The following is an 18,237-nucleotide window of genomic DNA, read 5'->3' on the forward strand; positions in this document are numbered from 1 at the left end:
TTTGGTTAGGTTTGGTAATCATAAAACCAGTAAGAAGAGAAGAAGTTGAAAAAAGTCTGGTTAGAAACCACAACATGTTAATATATTATTAAATTGTCAAAAATTTTAAGAGCACTACTCAAAAGGGTGTGGGAAAATATCATACATATTCTTATATACTATATACATATACATTTTTAATGGTGATGCATAATAGCACAACCCTTTTTTTAAAAAAAGCAATTTAGCAATATGGGTGAAGAAATATAAAATGTGCATGTTCAAAATGATACAGCCCCTGAGAAAACAGTTTGGCAGTTTCTTAGAAAACTAAGCATACAACTACCATTTGACCCAACAATTGCACTCTTGAGCATTAATCCCAGAGAAATGAAAACTTATGTGTACACAAAAACCTGTACATGTTATGTTCATAGCAGCTTTACTCATAATAGCCCACATGTCCTTCAAAGTGCAGTTAAACCAACCATGGATACTCATCAATAAAAGGAACAAATTAATGATAAACACAATTTGGATAATCTCCAGGGAATTATGCTCAGTAAAAAAAAAAAAAAAAAAAGTCACATAATGTATGATTCCATTTTTTAATGATTTCCACTTTTGAAATAATACAAGTATAAAAATAGAGAACAGTTTAGTGGTTGCCAGGGGTGGGTGGGAGTGAGGAAGGTGTGGCTATAAAAGGGCAACAGGAGGGATCCTTATGGTGATGGAAGTGTCTTGTACTTTGATTGTATCAGTGTTACTTTCTTTTTAAATCCTCATCCAAGGATATTTTTATTGATGAGAGAGAGAGAGAGAGAGAGAGAGAGAGAGAGAGAGAGAGAAGAAAGAAACATGGATTGGTTGCCTCCTATATACCCCTGTGGGGATGGAACCCACAACTTGGGTGTGCCCTGACCAGGAATAGAAAGGGGTGCTTGAGATACCTGCATTATTTATTACAACTGCACGTGTGTCTACAATTATCTCTAAAGTTAAAAAAAAATTACTGAAGAAAAAAAGTACATCATTTGGCCAGTTATCGTCAGTCTAGAAATTTCGCCCTAGGGATATAATCCAAAAGAAGAAAAAACGTTAAATGCACCAGATGTTCACTATAGCGTGTTTACAACAGGGAAAAGAAACGACCTAAGCGTCCAAACAGGAAAATAGGCAAATCATGACATAGCCACCTGAGAATTACCGTCTTTTGATAGAACAACAAAGAAATGTTTGAAAAGGGAGGATTCAAAATTGTGCAATATGACAGCTATGTGAAGGAGTCTGGCATATATTGCAAAGGTTTTAATAGTATTCCATGTGAAATGTTTTTCCTTTCCTCACTTTCCCTAATGTTTCATGGTTTTTACATGGTGGGGGTGGGGGAAATAACAGTAAAGGATATTTTTTATGTTAAATTACAAATGCCGAGTCTCAATAAGAGTTCTTTAAATTCCTCCCTTCCAGTAGCGCAAACTTCGTTTTTCAGGCTCCAGGCTTGGACCCAGAGACCCCATGCAGGCACTCGGAGGGTCTGCGCAGCGGCTCCAGCGTGCACCGCAGCCTCACCCAGGACCCCACCGGGAATCCAGGGAAAGGACTCCCGAGCGAGGGCGACGCCGCTGCCCGAGGAGCAGTGACCATTCCAAGGTCACCACCGAGCCCGCAGCCGGCCAGGGCTCCCGACTATGAGTCCGGGTCCCAGTCTCTGCCCGGCGCCCCTCTTTCCATTCGGAGCCGCGACCCCAGTGCCCCTCGGTCCTCCGCGGAGAATCCCCACATTGCGTGACGGCGGCCGCCAAGGCTTCCACCCGCTGAGCTGGGCGCCTCCAGCCCCTCCGCCCTAGGCCAAGACCCTGAGGCGTAACCAGGAACAGTCCCCTCTTCCTTTTTCGCCCTCTCAACCCAGCTTTTCCCGACTCCGGGAAGAACCGGGAAGAGAAGGCGGAGGCGAGCGGGGCGCCGCCGGATAAATAGTGTGGCAGGCCCCGCCCACTGACCTCACTTCCGCCTTGCGGCAAGATGGCGGCGCCCGGACCCCGCCACGCAGACTTCCGCCTCACGCCGAGACCTAGGGTCGGCTACGGGCCGCACCGGAGCTGAAGTCGCGACCCGCACGGTGTGGAGTCGGGGTGCGCTGGTGTGCGTCCCTGCCTCGCGAGGTCTGCGGGGAGGGCGCGCCAATGGCTCTGGCCGCGGTGGTCCGAGGAGTCGCCACGTGGGAGGGGAGGAGCTGAGATTCGAGGGAGGGACGCACTGACTGGGGGGCGAGCGGCCAGATGGGTGGGGTTCAGCCCAGGGTCCCGCGTGTCTATCCCCACGGTTGACATAGTTGTCTCTCACCTCTTCTCTCCCAGGCAACATGTCGGGAGGAAAGGCCGCGGGCGAGCCCAGCGCTCCAGGCGCGCCCCGAGCCCTCCTCTCTGGTGCCCGGGGGCTTATTGGACAGCGGCCGGCGCCACACCTCACCCCTGGCCGCCTTCCCTCCATCCGCTCCAGGGATCTCACCCTCGGGGGAGTCAAGAAGGTACCCGATTACCTTGAATTCCAGGCGCCTGGGGTACAACTGATGTTCATGTAAGGCCTGCCGTGTGCCAGCCTTGGTGTTGGGCCTTATGACCCTCGTACCCAGACTTCTGCTCGCAAATGTTGGGGAGCTTGTCCTACCTTAAAGTCTAGATGCTGGATACAAGCTTTTGACATGGTTTTCAGAGATGGCTGAAGGGGAGAGAATTCTAACTCGTTTAAAAGCAATCTAAGCAGCGTTTATTTACTTTTTTGTGTTTGGACACCTTTAAGAAACCCTTGAGAGTTACGCAGGCTTAAACGTTGCCTGCAGTTGGACAGCGTCTGAATTTGCCGTGGATCCCAGTGTGCGCACTTCTGGTCTAGAGTGTAATGGATTCCAGGCGTGGCGTTAGAGGCGCTGTGTCCTCTCCCATTGTGTTTATGACCGCAGACGTGAAGAGTAGCCCTTAAGTAGGGAGTGGGGTGATGACAAGCATAAAGCAGCCATACTTTTTTTTTAAAGATTTAAGTTTGCCCAGGTAAATTCTGGTGGCAGTCTAACCTGTCTTCTGTTTGTGAGTCGTGGCACATCTCTTTCTTTCCTACTTGAGCTCTTTCTCCTGATACTGCCCGCTCTCTGTAGCAGTTTGAAGACAGGAGGTGAGGTTAGATCAGTTCCTTTGCGTTTAGAAGTCCCGAGGTTCTCCTTTCAGAGGGGAGAACTGAAGCTGCTAGCATCTAAGTGGGTCTTGGTGCCCCTTAGTGAGTAGCTCTGCTGCCACCATGACTTGACAGTTCTCCTGTTGAAGCATCCTTCTCAAGCACGTGTCTCTCTCTGTAAATCTGACAACAGTGTGGAGTGTACAAAAGAGAGCCATAGTGGTTTTGGTCCACAGAAGGTTCCCTTTGGGATTTTTTCTTTTCTTCAGTGCTTTGGGATCAGAAATTACCAAATCAGTGACCCCTGTATTTCACTTTCAGAAAACCTTCACCCCAAATATCATCAGTCGGAAGATCAAGGAAGAGTAAGTAGCTAGGCCTTCTGAATACTCACCCCTTATTTACTTGCTCTGAATTTGAGCCTTTTGGGAAATAACTAGGTATGTGGCACAGAAATTTAAATTTGTGTATTTAGTTGTTTTCAACCTGGCTCCCAGCTGATTCTAATGCGCAAGCTTTAAAACAAATTTGGATGCCTGGGAGGTTTGCAATGAAACAGAGTGATTATCTTTTACAGCCAGAGTTGAGAGCCACTAGTTTAGACAAAGAGGTATTAAGTTTTCCCTTAAGTTTCTTTTATATTATAGCCTTCCTGTTTTCAATGAATACAAAAAATTTTTACATTTTGGGGCAGTCTCTGTAAGTCAAATTTTGAGTTGTAGTTTCAATACATACCCTCAAACAAGAAGATAAAGTAAAACAAATTGAAAGGACTCTGCACATCAAGAAAGTGAAAAGTGTTAGATTTAGGATTGGGTTCTGTGTCTCATGATGTAGTTATTGGCTCAGGTGGAGTGGAGATATGTGGGAGAATTAAGCCAGTTCTCCCAGGAAGGGTAAGTGAGTAGTTTGCCTTAATCCATTCTCTTTTCCAGACCCAAGGAAGAAGTGACCATTAAGAAGGAGAAGCGTGAAAGGGATAGAGACCGACAGCGAGAGGGTCATGGGCGGGGCCGGGGTCGACCAGAAGTGATCCAGTCCCATTCCATCTTTGAGCAGGGCCCTGCTGAAATGATGAAGAAAAAGGGTACGAAAGCTTCCAGGAGGAAGGGGTCAATGGATTTCAGTTCAGACTGCCTGAGATAAGGGCAAGGTCAATGGGATTCTCCTATTCCCACTTTGGTTTTCCTTGCTGTTGGCCTCTTCCTTACCCCTGGTGAACTGGGTGATTTCCCACAGGGAACTGGGATAAGACAGTGGATGTGTCTGACATGGGGCCCTCTCATATCATCAACATCAAAAAAGAGAAGAGGGAGACAGATGAAGAAACAAAACAGATCCTGCGCATGCTGGAGAAGGATGATGTAGGTACCAGCAGGCTGGGGGCGGGAGGGGGGGAGGAGGGGGGATGGTCCTTCTTATGGCAGTGGAAAGGGCCTGTGGAGTCAGGGTTGGAGGGAGAATTGCTCTCTGATGTCTGGAAGCCTGGCGAGCAGAGGAATTTAGAAAGGGTAAAGTGGGCTGCAATCCCAGCATGTGTATCTGCTGGCCAGGCCATGTCAACCGCTGACTCTTTGGCAGTTCATCGATGACCCTGGGCTGAGGAATGACACTCGAAACATGCCTGTACAGCTGCCTCTGGCTCACTCCGGGTGGTTGTTTAAGGAAGAGAATGAAGAACCAGATGTTAAACCTTGGCTGGCTGGCCCCAAGGAAGAGGACATGGAGGTGGATGTGCCTGTTGTGAAAGGTAGTCTGTGTCAGTTAACATCTCATCTCCTTTTCTGTGGCTGCCCCCCAGTCCCCACCATGGGCCTCCCGGATTGCTGCTAATAAGCAGGTCCTCTCCCATTCCAGCTGTAAAATACATGGCCTGAACAAAGACACTAAAGTCTCACTCTCAGAAGGTTCATGCTGATATGGACAGGTGCGCCTAGCCACAGATACCCCTTATTAGATAAGTCACACAATTCCTGGATCCCTCTTCACAACTAGTGTTTCTCTGCAGCTTCCTGGCTGAGCGACTGGAGCAGTTGTGGGTGAAGGGATGGGTACAATGAGATGACACAGAGGGTGGCCACTTGATAGCTTTTCCATTTGTGTTACTTTGGACAGTAAAAGAGGAGCCACGAGATGAGGAGGAGGAGGCCAAGATGAAGGCTCCTCCCAGAGCAGCCAGAAAGACCCCAGGCCTCCCAAAGGACATATCTGTGGCAGAGCTGCTCAGGGAGCTGAGCCTTACACAGGAGGAAGAGCTGCTGTTCCTCCAGCTGCCAGACACGCTCCCTGGTCAGCCGCCAACTCAGGACATCAAGCCTATCAAGACAGAGGTGCAGAGTGAGGATGGACAGATGGTGGTCGTGAAGCAGGAGAAAGACCGGGTATGCTCAGGAATGAATTGTGTGGAAATGTGGGGGGATCGATCAGGAAGGGAAGCAGCGACCTGTAGGGTAAAGCAGGGTTGTGCCACCCAAGCTGAATTGCAAGAATATCGTGTATTTGTTCTTTCTCCCCATAAGAAGCTTGGGGCTTTGTACTTCAACCTCAGTTATATGTATGTTTACTTGTTACAATGAAATACTTGAACGTGTACATGAAAGAACATAAACCCTCATGTGCCATTACCCAGTTTCAGCAGTTATTAATATTTGTTTATTTGTTTGCTGTGGGTGATTTGTTTTGTTTTGTTTTGTGGTGTTTTTTTAACCAGTGCAAGCAGCGCTAGGAAAAGGCCCTTTTGGGGGATCTTATGCTAACCTTTGCTGCTGATGCCTTTCTTTGGGAAAGGGTTCCCTCATGAAGGATGGAGGAAACTGCTCCTTCCCCCATCTCCATACCCTGATTCTCTTCACAGGAAGCCAGGCTGGCAGAGAATGCTTGTACCCTGGCTGACCTGACAGAGGGTCAGGTTGGCAAGCTGCTGATCCGCAAGTCAGGAAAGGTACAGCTCCTCCTGGGCAAGGTGACTCTGGATGTAACAATGGGAACCGCCTGCTCTTTCCTGCAGGTGAGAGCCCATAGGTTCAAGGGCAGAGGCCCTTTAAGAGATTGAGGATGTTGGGGAATCAGTGCTAAATGAGGGAGAAGGGTTCTTGGGATTATCGCATTAAAATCAGGACTGATTGATGGGCTATGTGGTTTTGGTTCTCATTGCCTTCTCTGTCGATTGGCAGGAGCTGGTGTCCGTGGGCCTTGGAGACAGTAGGACTGGGGACATGACAGTCCTAGGACACGTAAAGCACAAACTTGTATGTTCCCCCGATTTTGAATCCCTCTTGGATCACAAACACCGGTAAAATGAGCAGATGGAGGATGATGGTGACTGCCCATGGCTGCTGCCTGCTCCAGACATTTTGTTCTAAAATCTGTGCGACCCAGAATAGGCCTGTTTAGCCCACCCACTCCAGCCTCTGGCAGCCATTGTCCCAGTTTTCCCCACAGGGCCCATGTGCCTCCCTCCAGAGCAGCTGTGAATGGCACAGCGACCTTCCCACAGCATGGATGCTGCATGTCCTTGCTGCTGGGAGACTTGTCCCTTCTATTTATTTTTATATTTATGCTTTATCTCTTCAACTGACTGCATCTTTCCCAGGTACAGAGGTGAGGGTCTGTGGAAAAGTACAGTCTCCTCCTCATGGTGACCATCTGGGTTCTCACTTTGGGAAGTAAGAACTGCTACTGCTGCTCTTGCTCCCTCCTTCCTCCTAAGGGGCAGTCGGAGAGAGCAGGGAATGTTTTAGTCTCAGTCTCAGTACTCAGGCCCAGCTCTATCAGTAACTAGTAGTGTGACCTTGGACAAACCACCTAACCTTTCTGAGCCTCATATTCCTCATTTGATAAAAATGAGGACAATACCTACCTCACAAGGTTGGTGTGAGGATTAAATGGAATGTTGTAGATGAAAACTCCTTGCACAAGGCCCCACATGTACAGTAGGCACTCAATAAATGTTAGTTTCCCTTCCCTTTGCCTGAGTCTATATTCAAACAAAATAGAGATTCTGAGAATCTCTCGGAGAAAGTGAACGGAGCTGCTCCGTCCCTGCATTCTTATTCCATGTCCCAACCACCCTCCTCACCTCCCCCCTCCACCCCTCCACCCCTGCCTAATGCTCTGAAGGTACAGGTTCAGGCCCTTCTATGCCCTTTTTCTCCTGAGCATTCTTAGCCAAGTGCTTCCTGTTCATTGCTATGAGGTCCTAGCTATAGGTTCTATCAAAGTGAGTAAGTCAGACTGTCCAGCACCTATGAATGCCTTCAGGTGACACAGTGGTCCCAACACTTGTTCCCCCTGCCCTCACCCCTGAAATAAGTAGCAGTACTCTTCTAGCTTCCATTGAAGGGTTTCTCAAAAGAGCAATTAATAATTTTCATCAGGAATTAACACTACACTAGGTCAACTACTGCTGAAGAACAACCCTTGATAAGATAGAAGTTAGCCCTGACCACTGTAGCTCAGTTGGTTAGAGCATTGTCCCATGCACTGAAGGTTCACAGGTTTGATTCCCAGTCAAGGCACATAACCAGGTTGCGGATTGGATCCCTGGTCGAGTGTGTGTGCGGGAGGCAACTCATCAATGTTTCTCACATCAATGTTTCTTCCTCTCCCTTACTCTCTAGAATCAGGGAAAAATATATCCTAAGGTGAGATAAAAAGATAGAAGTTGAGATTTATTAAATAATGGCCTCCTTGACACTTGACAGATCACATTTCATTTTAAAAGTTTTGAATTTGAGAGGCATACCTCTCTCCTAGCATCATCAGGTTCACCCACTTGGCTTGGTTCCCTATTCCCACTGGCCATGCTGCCTTTTTTAGTTCATGGGTCTTGTTCTTTTCACCAGGTTATCACACAATTTTTGTTTTTATTTCAGAGAGGAAAGGAGAGGGAGAGAGATAGAAATATCAGTGATAAAATAATCATTGATCAGCTGCCTCATACATGCCCCACACTGGGGCTCAAGCTCGTAACCTGGACATGTGCCCTGATCAGGAATCAAACCATGACCTCTTGGTTCATAGGTGGGCGCTCTACCACTGAGCCACATCCCTGGCTGGTTATCACACTCTTGATCCTCCCAATGTGTAGGCCCTGGAGGAACAGCTTCTCGGCCTCTGGCCTTTGTCCACAGGGCTGGGTTTTTCCATGGTTCAGTGAGGGTGGGGCATCTTAGAGGTTAGGGCAAGCCTCCTACAACAGTGACTCTGGTTATTAGATGCCAGTGTCACAGCTCTCTTTCCTGTGAACTTAGCAAACTGCCTCTGGAGCAGGGATGGACACAATAAGAGCGCTCAGTAAGAATACATCCTCCTGACTTTCAAGTAACCTCAGAGGTTTGGGATGGATATGCCTTCCTTTAGTATCTTCCTTCTGTCATGGCTGGGGCTTTTTCTACACTGAGCCCCTCAAGTTGCCTAGCCAGCAGCTGTGGGGGAATTGAATATTTAATCACCACATGGCCCCTTCTGTAGCTAAGAGCTCACAGGAACTTTATTGTATGGTCTTCTGGTCTCTTCTCACTGTAGCCTAGACCAGAAGGTTCCTTGGAGACATGTTTGTGGAAGTCCAGTTTGGTCTAAGGTTGAGCTATGAGGAGCCAACTGCTTTTTGTTCTCTGGGCTTCAATGCTTTCCTGTTTTATATAGCTAATGCATTGTCAGTGGGTCTCCATTGTAATCCTCTCTCTCTCTCTTCTGTTTCTTTGGCTCAAAAAATACTCTTCTGCTTTCCTAGGCCAACTCAAAGACCCTGCCTCGTTAGATGTTTGGGACTTTTCAGTCTTTAGTTCTTCAACTCTTCCAAGAAAGCTTAAGGAACCCTAGCCAGTTTCACTCAGTGGTTAGAGCATTGGCCTACAGACTGAAGGGTTCTGGCTTCGATTCTGGTCAAGGGCATGTACCTCAGTTACAGGCTCAATCCCAAGAGCTGGTCAGGGCAAGAGGTAACCAACTGATATATCTCTCTCACATTGATGTTTCTGTCTCTCCCACTCTAAAAATCAATGGGAAAAATATCTTTGGGTGAGGATTAACACGCACAGAAAGCTTGAGGAGGAGCATGTACCACTTTCATGTTCACCATTTCAGGTACCTTGGGGTTGAATGTTAATGACCCTGAGTCAAAGTCCTCACGACTTGTCTTTATTCCCTGATACACAGATTGGAGGTAAAAGTATGGAATAAGGACAAGGCAAGTCTGCTTTTTTGGCTGAGCCTCTGAAATATACAGTTCTCCCCAACAAGTCAGTGCAAATAATGGTAGTAAAAAACCCAAAGCAACATTCTTATATGGGTGCAGATGTATTACTTCCTTCATCTGTATGTGCATTTTTTTTGACACCAAAAGAGAGAGCTATGGGCTTGATCATCTTTTAACCACATGGTTAAGTGACAGATGTGGGCTTTAGAGTCAGGATTGGGCTTGAATCCAACTCTACCTGTCACTTTGGGGAAAATTACTTCCCTAAGCTTAGTTTTCTTTCTTTTCTATAGAAACTAGAGGCCTGATGCATGAAATTCATGCAAAAGTAGGCCTTCCTTTCCCCTGGAAGCCGGCTTCCATCTGGTACCTGGGACCCGGGCTTCCCTCGCAACCCCAACCCCGGCTTCGTCCAGGAGGTTGTCCTCCGGTCTAATTAGCATATAACACTTTTATTATTATAGATGAGATAACAGCCCTGGTCAGTGTGACTCGGTTGAGCATCATCCCATGCACCAAAAGGTAGCCGGTTCACTTCCCAGTCCAGGCACAGTCCAGGTGGTGGGCTCAATCCCTAGTAGAGGGTGTGCAGGAGGCAACCAATCAATGTCTCTTTCTCACATTGATGTTTTTCTCTGCCTCTTTCTTCCTCTTTATCTAAAAACATTTTTTTAAATGAGATAACAGCCCTGGCCGGGTAGCTCAGTTTGTTACAGCGTTGTCCCATTCAATTCCCTGTCAGGGCATATACCTGGGTTGCAGGTTCCATCCCTGGTCAGGGCATGTATGGAAGGCAACCAGTTGATATTTCTGTCTCACACTGATGTTTCTCTCTCCCCCTCTAATATCAATAAAAACATATCATCACATGAGGATTTTTTTTTTTAATTTTTAATGAGGTATGAGTAGGTGTTTAATAGGGTTCCTTTTAAGTTAGAGTGGACTTAAAGCATTTATTTGGTGCCAGATAGAAAACTGCTTCTATCAAGATATGGTTGTCACGAGTAACAGGAAACTAGACTGACAGTGATATAAGCAATAAGAATGTTTTAATTCTCCCATGTAACAAGAGGTCTGGAGATGGGTGGTTCCAGAGCTGGGTAGTAGCCAAAACCTCATCCAGATTTTCTTGGATTGATTTATTCTGCCATTCTAAGTGTTGCAAAGTGGCTGCCACAGCTTAGCATTATTTCTTCGAATGACAGTGCCCAAAGCCAAAGCAGGAATCGAAGTAGACAGCAGTAAAGGAACTTTCTCATTGTGCTCTTATAAAGAAAGAATATTCTTCAGAAGCCAAAGAGACTTGTCCTTGTGTCTTATTGACAGAGCTGGGCCACATACCCACTCTTAGGGTACTGGCAAAGAGGGATGGGTAGACCAGTTTTCTCCATTGATGGGCATCCTGTTGCCTGACACAGGGTTTTGTTAGTAGGGAAGAAGCAAGAATGACAGGTAGACATTCCATAAGAGTTGCCATGATGTTAAAAAAAAAAGACTACCTATTGCAGTAGAGTTAAAGTATATCTAGATAGAATTTTTTAAATGTTCGATTACGTTTTATATTATAACACAAGTTTTAACATTTTAGTGCACATCCTTTCAGACTCCATAACTGTATATTATGTATAATATATTATGCAGTTTTATCATGTTCTTTATCTCATTAAAAAATATAAATAGTTCTCCCTTGTTAATGAGCATATTGTATTTCAGGTACTTCTGAGCTAGCTGTAAGAGACAACGACCTTTAATCCTCACAGACCTACACACATGGTCCAGTTGAGTCACTCAACCTCAAACATTCTTCCAGAGCAGGATAATCAGGAATTCTTTTGGAAATGTCTCTTGCACTATACAACATAAGAGTAAGAGCTATATTAGAATCTATCTGTGGACTATCAAAATTCTCCCAAAAATCACTGATTTGGGGACATTTTTGTTTTTCCAGTTTACTATTTTTAAAAATGACATGATAAAATCATATAATTGTTTCCAATAACCTCAATTATTTCCTTAGCATTCTTTATTAAAAAATGGCTTTGTCGAGACTGGTGCAGCCATTATGGAAAACAGTATGGAGTTTCCTCAAAAAATTAAATATGGAACTGCCATTTGACCCAGTGATCCCACTTCTAGGAATATATCCTAAGAAACCCGAAGCACCAATCAGAAAGAATGTATGCACCCCTATGTTCATAGCAGCACAATTTATAATAGCTAATATCTGGAAACAGCCCAAGTGCCCATCAGTAGATGAGTGGATAAAAAAGCTGTGGTACATTTACACCATGGAATACTATGCAGCCGTAAAAAAGAAGGGTCTCTTACCCTTTGATATAGCATGGAAGGACCTGGAGAGTATCATGCTAAGCGGAATAAAGCCAGTGAGAGAATCTCACTAATATGTGGAATCTAATGAACAAAATAGATCTAGAGATATAGAAGCATAGAATAGACTGTGGAACCTCAGAGGGAAGGCAGGGGAGGATGGGTGGGAGATGATCAACCAAAGAACTTGTATGCATAACCCATGGACATAGGCAATAGAATGGTAAAGGCCTAGGGTGGAGGATGGGGGTGGGCTAGAAGGGGTCAATGGGGGAGGAGGAAATGGGACATATGTAATACTTTCAACAATAAAGATTTTTAAATAAATAAAATTTTTAAATGGCTTTGCTGAATCAAATCTATAACATTTTCACCTCCAGACTGCTTGCACCTATCTGTTCACATGCCCATCAACAGTGTGTAAGAATTGATCTTATATTTATAAAGTTAAAAGTATAATCACGATTCTGTTTAACTATACAAATGTACAAAGATGCTGACCTTACTGACCTTACTGACCCTCTGAAGAGGTAACTAATGTTCTCTCTTTTCCCTCCATCAAACAGAGGGGCTGATGTGCGAACACCCTGTTCCCACAGTTGCGGTACATGCTTTCCCAACTCAGTTGTGTTTTTCCCAAGCTGTTTCTGCCAATTACGTTTATTATTGTGATTGCATAATTTAATTAAGCATTCTGTAAACTAGTAAAATATGGGGCTAAACAACTTTTTTATGAAAATAGGGTAGCCGAAACCGGTTTGGCTCAGTGGATAGAGCGTTGGCCTGCGGACTGAAAGGTCCCGGGTTCGATTCCAGTCAAGGGCATGTACCTTGGTTGCGGGCACATCCTCAGTGGGAGGTGTGCAGGAGGCAGCTGATCGATGTTTCTCTCTCATCGATGTTTCTGGCTCTCTATCCCTCTCCCTTCCTCTCTGTGAAATATCAATAAAATATATTTAAAAAAAAAAAAAGAAAATAGGGTAAATACCTTGTTTAATTGAATATGTAAACTGATAAGATATAAATGCCAAAAGAAAGTTCTTATTTCTATGGTAAGTGCTTTGGAAAGACGTAATAAAGGTGAGTCACTGAAAAATACTGTGGAACTAAGTTTAGGCAAGATGAATGTAAAGATGCGGAGAAATTGTAAACATGCAGGGTAATTCTGAATTCATATTGCTTCTCTTCTACTTTGGAGAAACCAAAACTGGTGATCTTAGCAGTGCATTATCGGTTGGTGTAGTTTTTGTGGAGTGCTAATCAGTGCATCCATACTCAAATTGTCCCTATACCAAATGACTAGTGGACATATGACCTTTTATAAGTGATAAGAGAAAATATTTTAAATAGGTGTGTTTTTTTAAATTTAAAAATGTCCTGTAAAATATCAGTTAAGATTAGGTTCTGCTATGAGAAATAGAGCCCCAAAATAAGTGATTTTAACAGAATTTTATTTTTCTCTTGTAAAAGCCTAAAGATTCATAGTATGAGGCAGTAGGGAGCTCTGCTCCGCAAAGCCCCAAGGGTCTCCTGTTCCTTTCAGCTTATCTTCCCGTGGTGTCTGGGCTGTGGCCCACATCCTCATGTTGTGATGAGAGACCAGAGCTCCAGTCATTGCACCACCCCGGGCGGCCAGATGAATGTAAGTTTCATATCCCCCAAATGACAGGGGGTGTCTCATTTCCTTTCAGGAAGGTTCCTGGGAGCTATCCCATAACATTCATGATTACTGAATAGGGACAGTCAACCCTGGCCTTGAAGGAGGCTTAGAAATGTGGTCTTGAATGAGCAGGTAACCTCCTAAAAGTCAAGGTTCATTATCACGGAAGGAGAAAGAGTGGACACGGGACCAACCAGCAGCGCTGTTACATCTATTTAGGTCAGGAATAACAACATAGGGCAGGAGGTATGGATGCATGGAACAGACCTCAGTTGCGGGTGGGGTGGGGGGGGTGGATAGGAAGACATTAACCAAAGAACATTTATGCATGTATGCATAACCCATGGACTCAGACAATAGCATGGGGAAGACCTGGTGTGGGGCAGGGGTTTGGTGGAGGGGGTCAAAACAAGAAAATGGGAGACATCTGTAATACTGTTCAATAATATTTGGACTACATGGCCACCTCCTTAAAAAAAAAAAAAAAAAAAGAACCTGAAAAATAGTATGGACTTTAGTTAATGTATCAATATTGGTTCATCAGCTGTAACAAATATACCACACATACAAGATGTTAATAGGGCAAACTATGGGAATGGGCATATGGGAACCTGTACTTTCTGATCAATTTTTCTGTAAACCTAAAACTTCTCTAAAATAAAGTCTTTTAAACACACACACACACACACACACACACACACACACACAAAATAACTGAACAACCACTGGTCCCAATTGTGACAGAGAAGTGCTTCCAATGTACATTACTTACGTAAGCACACACTCAACTGCAGCGTAGGTACCATGTGCTGCTGTAACCACTTCCTGGCACACACTCCCAGGGCCCTGGCCTCGCCTGTCTTACTCATCTGAAAAACCCCACTTTTGGGTAAGTCTAAATCTCTGCCGGCTCAGCATCTGCCCTGAGGGCTTAGACTTGGCAGGAGAAACACACATAACCAAGTGGAGTGCTCTCACCTTAAGACCAATATTCTACTACATTTTCCTTGTTCACTGCCCATAGAACACTTCCTAACACCTTTTCCTAAGTCCTCGAACCTGCAGCATCTCTCCCCTCTTAGGCTCAGCTGATGACCCTGCTTCTTGGTGCATTAAGAGAATAGAAGCAGAACAGACTGTCAAACTACAGCGGGAAGGCAGAGGAGGTTGGGGGTGGAGGGGGCTGTAAGAAATCAACCAAAGGACTTGTACTCATGCATATAAGCATAACCAATGGATAAAAGACACTGGGGGCAGCGGGGGGAGGCAGGTAAGGCATGTACTGGGGGGAAGAGGAGGTCGGGGGGAGGTCAATGGGGAAAAAAAAAAGACATATGTACTACTATTTGTAATACTTCAAACAATTTTTAAAAATTAATTAATTAATTAAAAAAAAAAAGAATAGAAGCAATGAGAGAGCATCACATTCCCACTACCGCATGTAGCAGTCTATTTGCATCTGTGTCCAGGTGCACAGTCTCCTGTCACTGTGGATGAACTGTACTCCTCCGAGACCAGGCCCCTCACTAGGCACTAGATTCCAATCCCTTTTACCTACTCAAAGAATATTGCTCAGAACCCTTGACCCAAGTGTATGTGTGTTTGTGCGCATGTGTGTGTGCACATGCACACACACACACACACCAGTTCCCCCTCTATTAGATTGGCTCACAGGATACAAATATGCTCCTATGGATCCATCTTAAAAATAGCAAATTTCCCTTCAAGTTTGCCATGGCCTCCAGTGATCACTGTTCTCTGCTTCTTGCAGCACAACTTCTTGAATTGCCTTTACTTGTCCTCACTTCATCTCCATTCTCTCATGAACTCATTCCTATCAGCCTTTCACTACTCCACCCAACAGCTCTTCTCAAGCTCACCGGTGAGGCCTTCACCAAACTCAAACATAAATTTGCAAACCTAATTTACCGAACCTATGATCACATCTGACAGTTAATCACTCCCTCCTTTCTCAAATACCGTCTTGTCTTAGCTTTGAGGTTACTATCCTAATTGTTCCTTATTGTCTTGCTGGATGTGCTCCTCATCTCCTTTCCTGGTATCTTCCCGTGTCCCCACCTCTAAACACAGGAGTGCCCAGGGTTCAGGCCTTAGAGTGTTGCTCTTGCCTGTTACTCTCATCCCCTCAGCGATCTCATCCAGATCATGGCTTTCAACTCTGTCTATGACTCCCTGTTTGTTACCTCCAGCCTGTCTCCAAGCCTGACATCCAATTGCCTAATCTCCTGTCTCTTACTGTATGTCCAGTAAGCAATTCAATCCTAACTACCAATTTTGGGAAATACAGAGCCCAAAATAACCCATGAGAGTCCAGTCAGCAAAACATGACTGTATCGACAGGACAAATGAGTCAATTTCTTCAAGGAACAAATTGTGACAGGCAAAAAAGGGAAGAGTGAAGGAGGAACACATAGATTATAAAAGATTGGAGAGAGAATGTCACTCGGTTGCAATGTAAGGATGTTATTTAGATACCGATTTTGAGAACTGCAGGAAACTGAGCTTGGAGACTCCATTCAAAGCCCTGCACTTAGACCAGACTACCATGGCTTCCGGCAGCTTAAGGCCAAGTCCCTTTTGAGTTTCTATTTGGAAAAGGTCAGAACTGTCAAAAAATTTTGCATTTTGTTTTAACATCTGACTAAGGGCCCTGAACTCCCCTAGAGCATTTACTTAAAACGGCTTAAAATTGTGAATCCTCCTTCTGTCCTTTTGTAATGTACATTCATAATCTGTAACTCCAGGGTGTCTGGCTCAAGGAACTGAAAACCATTCCTTTGAAAGGTTATCATCATGAAAGAGAGGACTTTTGCCTCCCAGTGTCTGAGAAGACAGGACTTCTACAATTTCCATCCAGCAAACACTCCTGGCCTAGTCACAGTTACAGTGACCAACCCTTTGTAATCTCCTACTTAAGTCCCGTTTTCTCTCCCTCTCCCCACCCTGCCCCCATTCTTTCTTTAAAATGCCAAGTCATCAGCTCCTGGCCAGTGTGGCTCAACAGTTGAGTGTCAACCTATAGAGTCAGGAGGTCACAGTTTGATTCCCGGTTGGGACCTATGCCCAGGTTGTGGGCTTGATCACTACATGTGGGGAGTACAGGAGCCAATTGATGATTCTCATCTTTGATGTCTCTCTCTCTCTCCCTCTCCCTTCCTCTCTGAAATCAATAAAAATATATTTAAAATGTATCTCTTTGCAAATCAGAATAGAGCTTATTTCTTTCCCCTATTGTCACTGAATAAAATCTCTTTTCACTACTTTAATGTCCAGCTTTGTTTATCTTTGACATTTCTAACAAAATGTAAAAAAACCATGAGGCAATCAAGCATATTTGTATATTGGCTAGATTTTTTTAAATTTTAATTTCTTTATTGATTGAGGTATTAAATATTTGTCTTCATCCCCTTATTACCTTCCCAACCCCCTCCCCCACTCATGCTCTCACCCCCCTGTTGTCTTTGTCCACTGGTTAGGCTTATATGCATGCATACAAGTCCTTTGGTTGATTTCTCCCCCTATATTGGCTAGATATTTGAGTCCATTGAATAATTATTGCAGGGTGATTTCTTAGCTGGAATAATGGTGTTTTGGTTATATCTTCCAAAATAATAATTAGAAAAATCTATCAGAATGTTATCACTTCTCACTGCTTCCAGCATTATTACTCTTGACCAAACTTGCACCCTTTCTTATGGGATTTTGCCTCTTAAACAATGGGCCTGCTTCTGCACCCCCTCCCACCCCACCTCCCACCAGTCTGTTCTCCACAGGGTAGCTGAAGAGATCCTGGCGAAATGTGCCACATCCTGTCATGCTCATCTCATGCAGAGTAGAAGCCAAGTCTATTCAATCTACAAGACCTCCTGGGATCCTCCCTGATGGCTGTAACCTCGTGTCCTGCTCTCCAGGTCAGTCCACCCCAGCCACACACATCTGGCCACTTCTGTAAGAGCAGGGAGGTCCAGCTTTACGGTTTTCACATTATTTCCCCTCCTAGAATCCATGTTCCCAAGATACCTTTCAGTCTTGTTTCCTCACTCCCTTAAGGTCTCTGAGACTCCCTGCCACTCTATACTCCTTATGTCCCATTCCTGCTTTCTTTATCTCCATAGTATTTATCACTGACTTACTATTTCCCTTTTTGTCCGAAATCCCACTAAAACCGTGGTTGGCAAACTGCGGCTCGCGAGCCACATGCGGCTCTTTGGCCCCTTGAGTGTGGCTCTTCCACAAAATACCATGGCCTGGACGAGTCTATTTTGAAGAAGTGGCATTAGAAGAAGTTTCAGTTTAAGAAATTTGGCTCTCAAAAGAAATTTCAGTCCTAACCGGTTTGGCTCAGTGGATAGAGCGTCGGCCTGCGGACTGAAAGGTCCCAGTTTCGATTTCGGTCAGGGGCATGTACCTTGGTTGCGGGCACATCCCCAGTAGGGGGTGTGCAAAAGGCAGCTGATTGATGTTTCTCTCTCATCGATGTTTCTGACTCTCTATCCCTCTCCCTTCCTCTCTGTAAAAAATCAATAAAATATATTTTTTAAAAAAAGAAATTTCAGTCGTTGTACTGTTGATATTTGGCTCTGTTGACTAATGAGTTTGCTGACCACTGCACTAGAACATAAGCTATGTGAGAGTAGACCGTTTTGTTCATTATCTTGTCCCCAGAACTTAAAATAGTTCCTCATACATAATAGGCACCAAATAAATACCTGTTGAAAGAATAAAGGAATGACTATTGTGTTTGGTTGTTAGTGTGTGATAAGAATCGATTGATAACCACATTTCTGAGCAAGTGACAACAGGATTTTTCATCTGCTGGCTTCCTCTCTAGGGAAGAATGTCCCTCACTTCTCCAGGGAGAAGAAAGGATCTCACC

The 18,237-nt window shown here is 44.7% G+C and overlaps 1 protein-coding gene across 4 annotated transcripts; it reads left to right on the forward strand.

Moving 5' to 3' along the window:
- Positions 1 to 1,982: 1,982 nt before the first annotated feature.
- POLR3D (RNA polymerase III subunit D) lies at positions 1,983 to 7,116 on the forward strand. 4 transcript variants are annotated; one of them, XM_080676075.1, is made up of 9 exons: positions 1,983 to 2,127; positions 2,343 to 2,512; positions 3,475 to 3,518; positions 4,089 to 4,240; positions 4,393 to 4,517; positions 4,735 to 4,903; positions 5,269 to 5,534; positions 6,008 to 6,160; positions 6,327 to 7,116. In XM_080676075.1, the coding sequence occupies exons 2-9, from the start codon at positions 2,348 to 2,350 to the stop codon at positions 6,447 to 6,449; spliced, it is 1,197 nt and encodes a 398-aa protein (XP_080532201.1). In that variant the 5' UTR covers positions 1,983 to 2,127; positions 2,343 to 2,347; the 3' UTR covers positions 6,450 to 7,116. The 4 variants fall into 4 exon arrangements, with proteins under 4 accessions (XP_080532201.1, XP_080532199.1, XP_080532200.1 ...); XM_080676073.1 differs by having other exon boundaries at positions 1,989 to 2,147; XM_080676074.1 differs by having other exon boundaries at positions 1,989 to 2,117.
- The last annotated feature ends 11,121 nt before the right edge of the window (positions 7,117 to 18,237 follow it).

The sequence above is a fragment of the Plecotus auritus genome (genome assembly GCF_963455305.1).
Source record: "Plecotus auritus genome assembly, chromosome: 6".
NCBI lineage: Eukaryota > Metazoa > Chordata > Mammalia > Chiroptera > Vespertilionidae > Plecotus > Plecotus auritus.

What these genes read in the sequence shown, in the direction of transcription:
- POLR3D (XM_080676075.1), top strand. Translation starts at nt 2,348, where the DNA reads ATGTCGGGAGGAAAGGCCGCGGGCGAGCCCAGCGCTCCAGGCGCGCCC. An exon ending in CCCTCGGGGGAGTCAAGAAG is followed by an intron (nt 2,513 to 3,474) that starts GTACCCGATTAC and finishes TTTCACTTTCAG; the next exon opens with AAAACCTTCACCCCAAATAT. An exon ending in GGATGTGCCTGTTGTGAAAG is followed by an intron (nt 4,904 to 5,268) that starts GTAGTCTGTGTC and finishes TACTTTGGACAG; the next exon opens with TAAAAGAGGAGCCACGAGAT.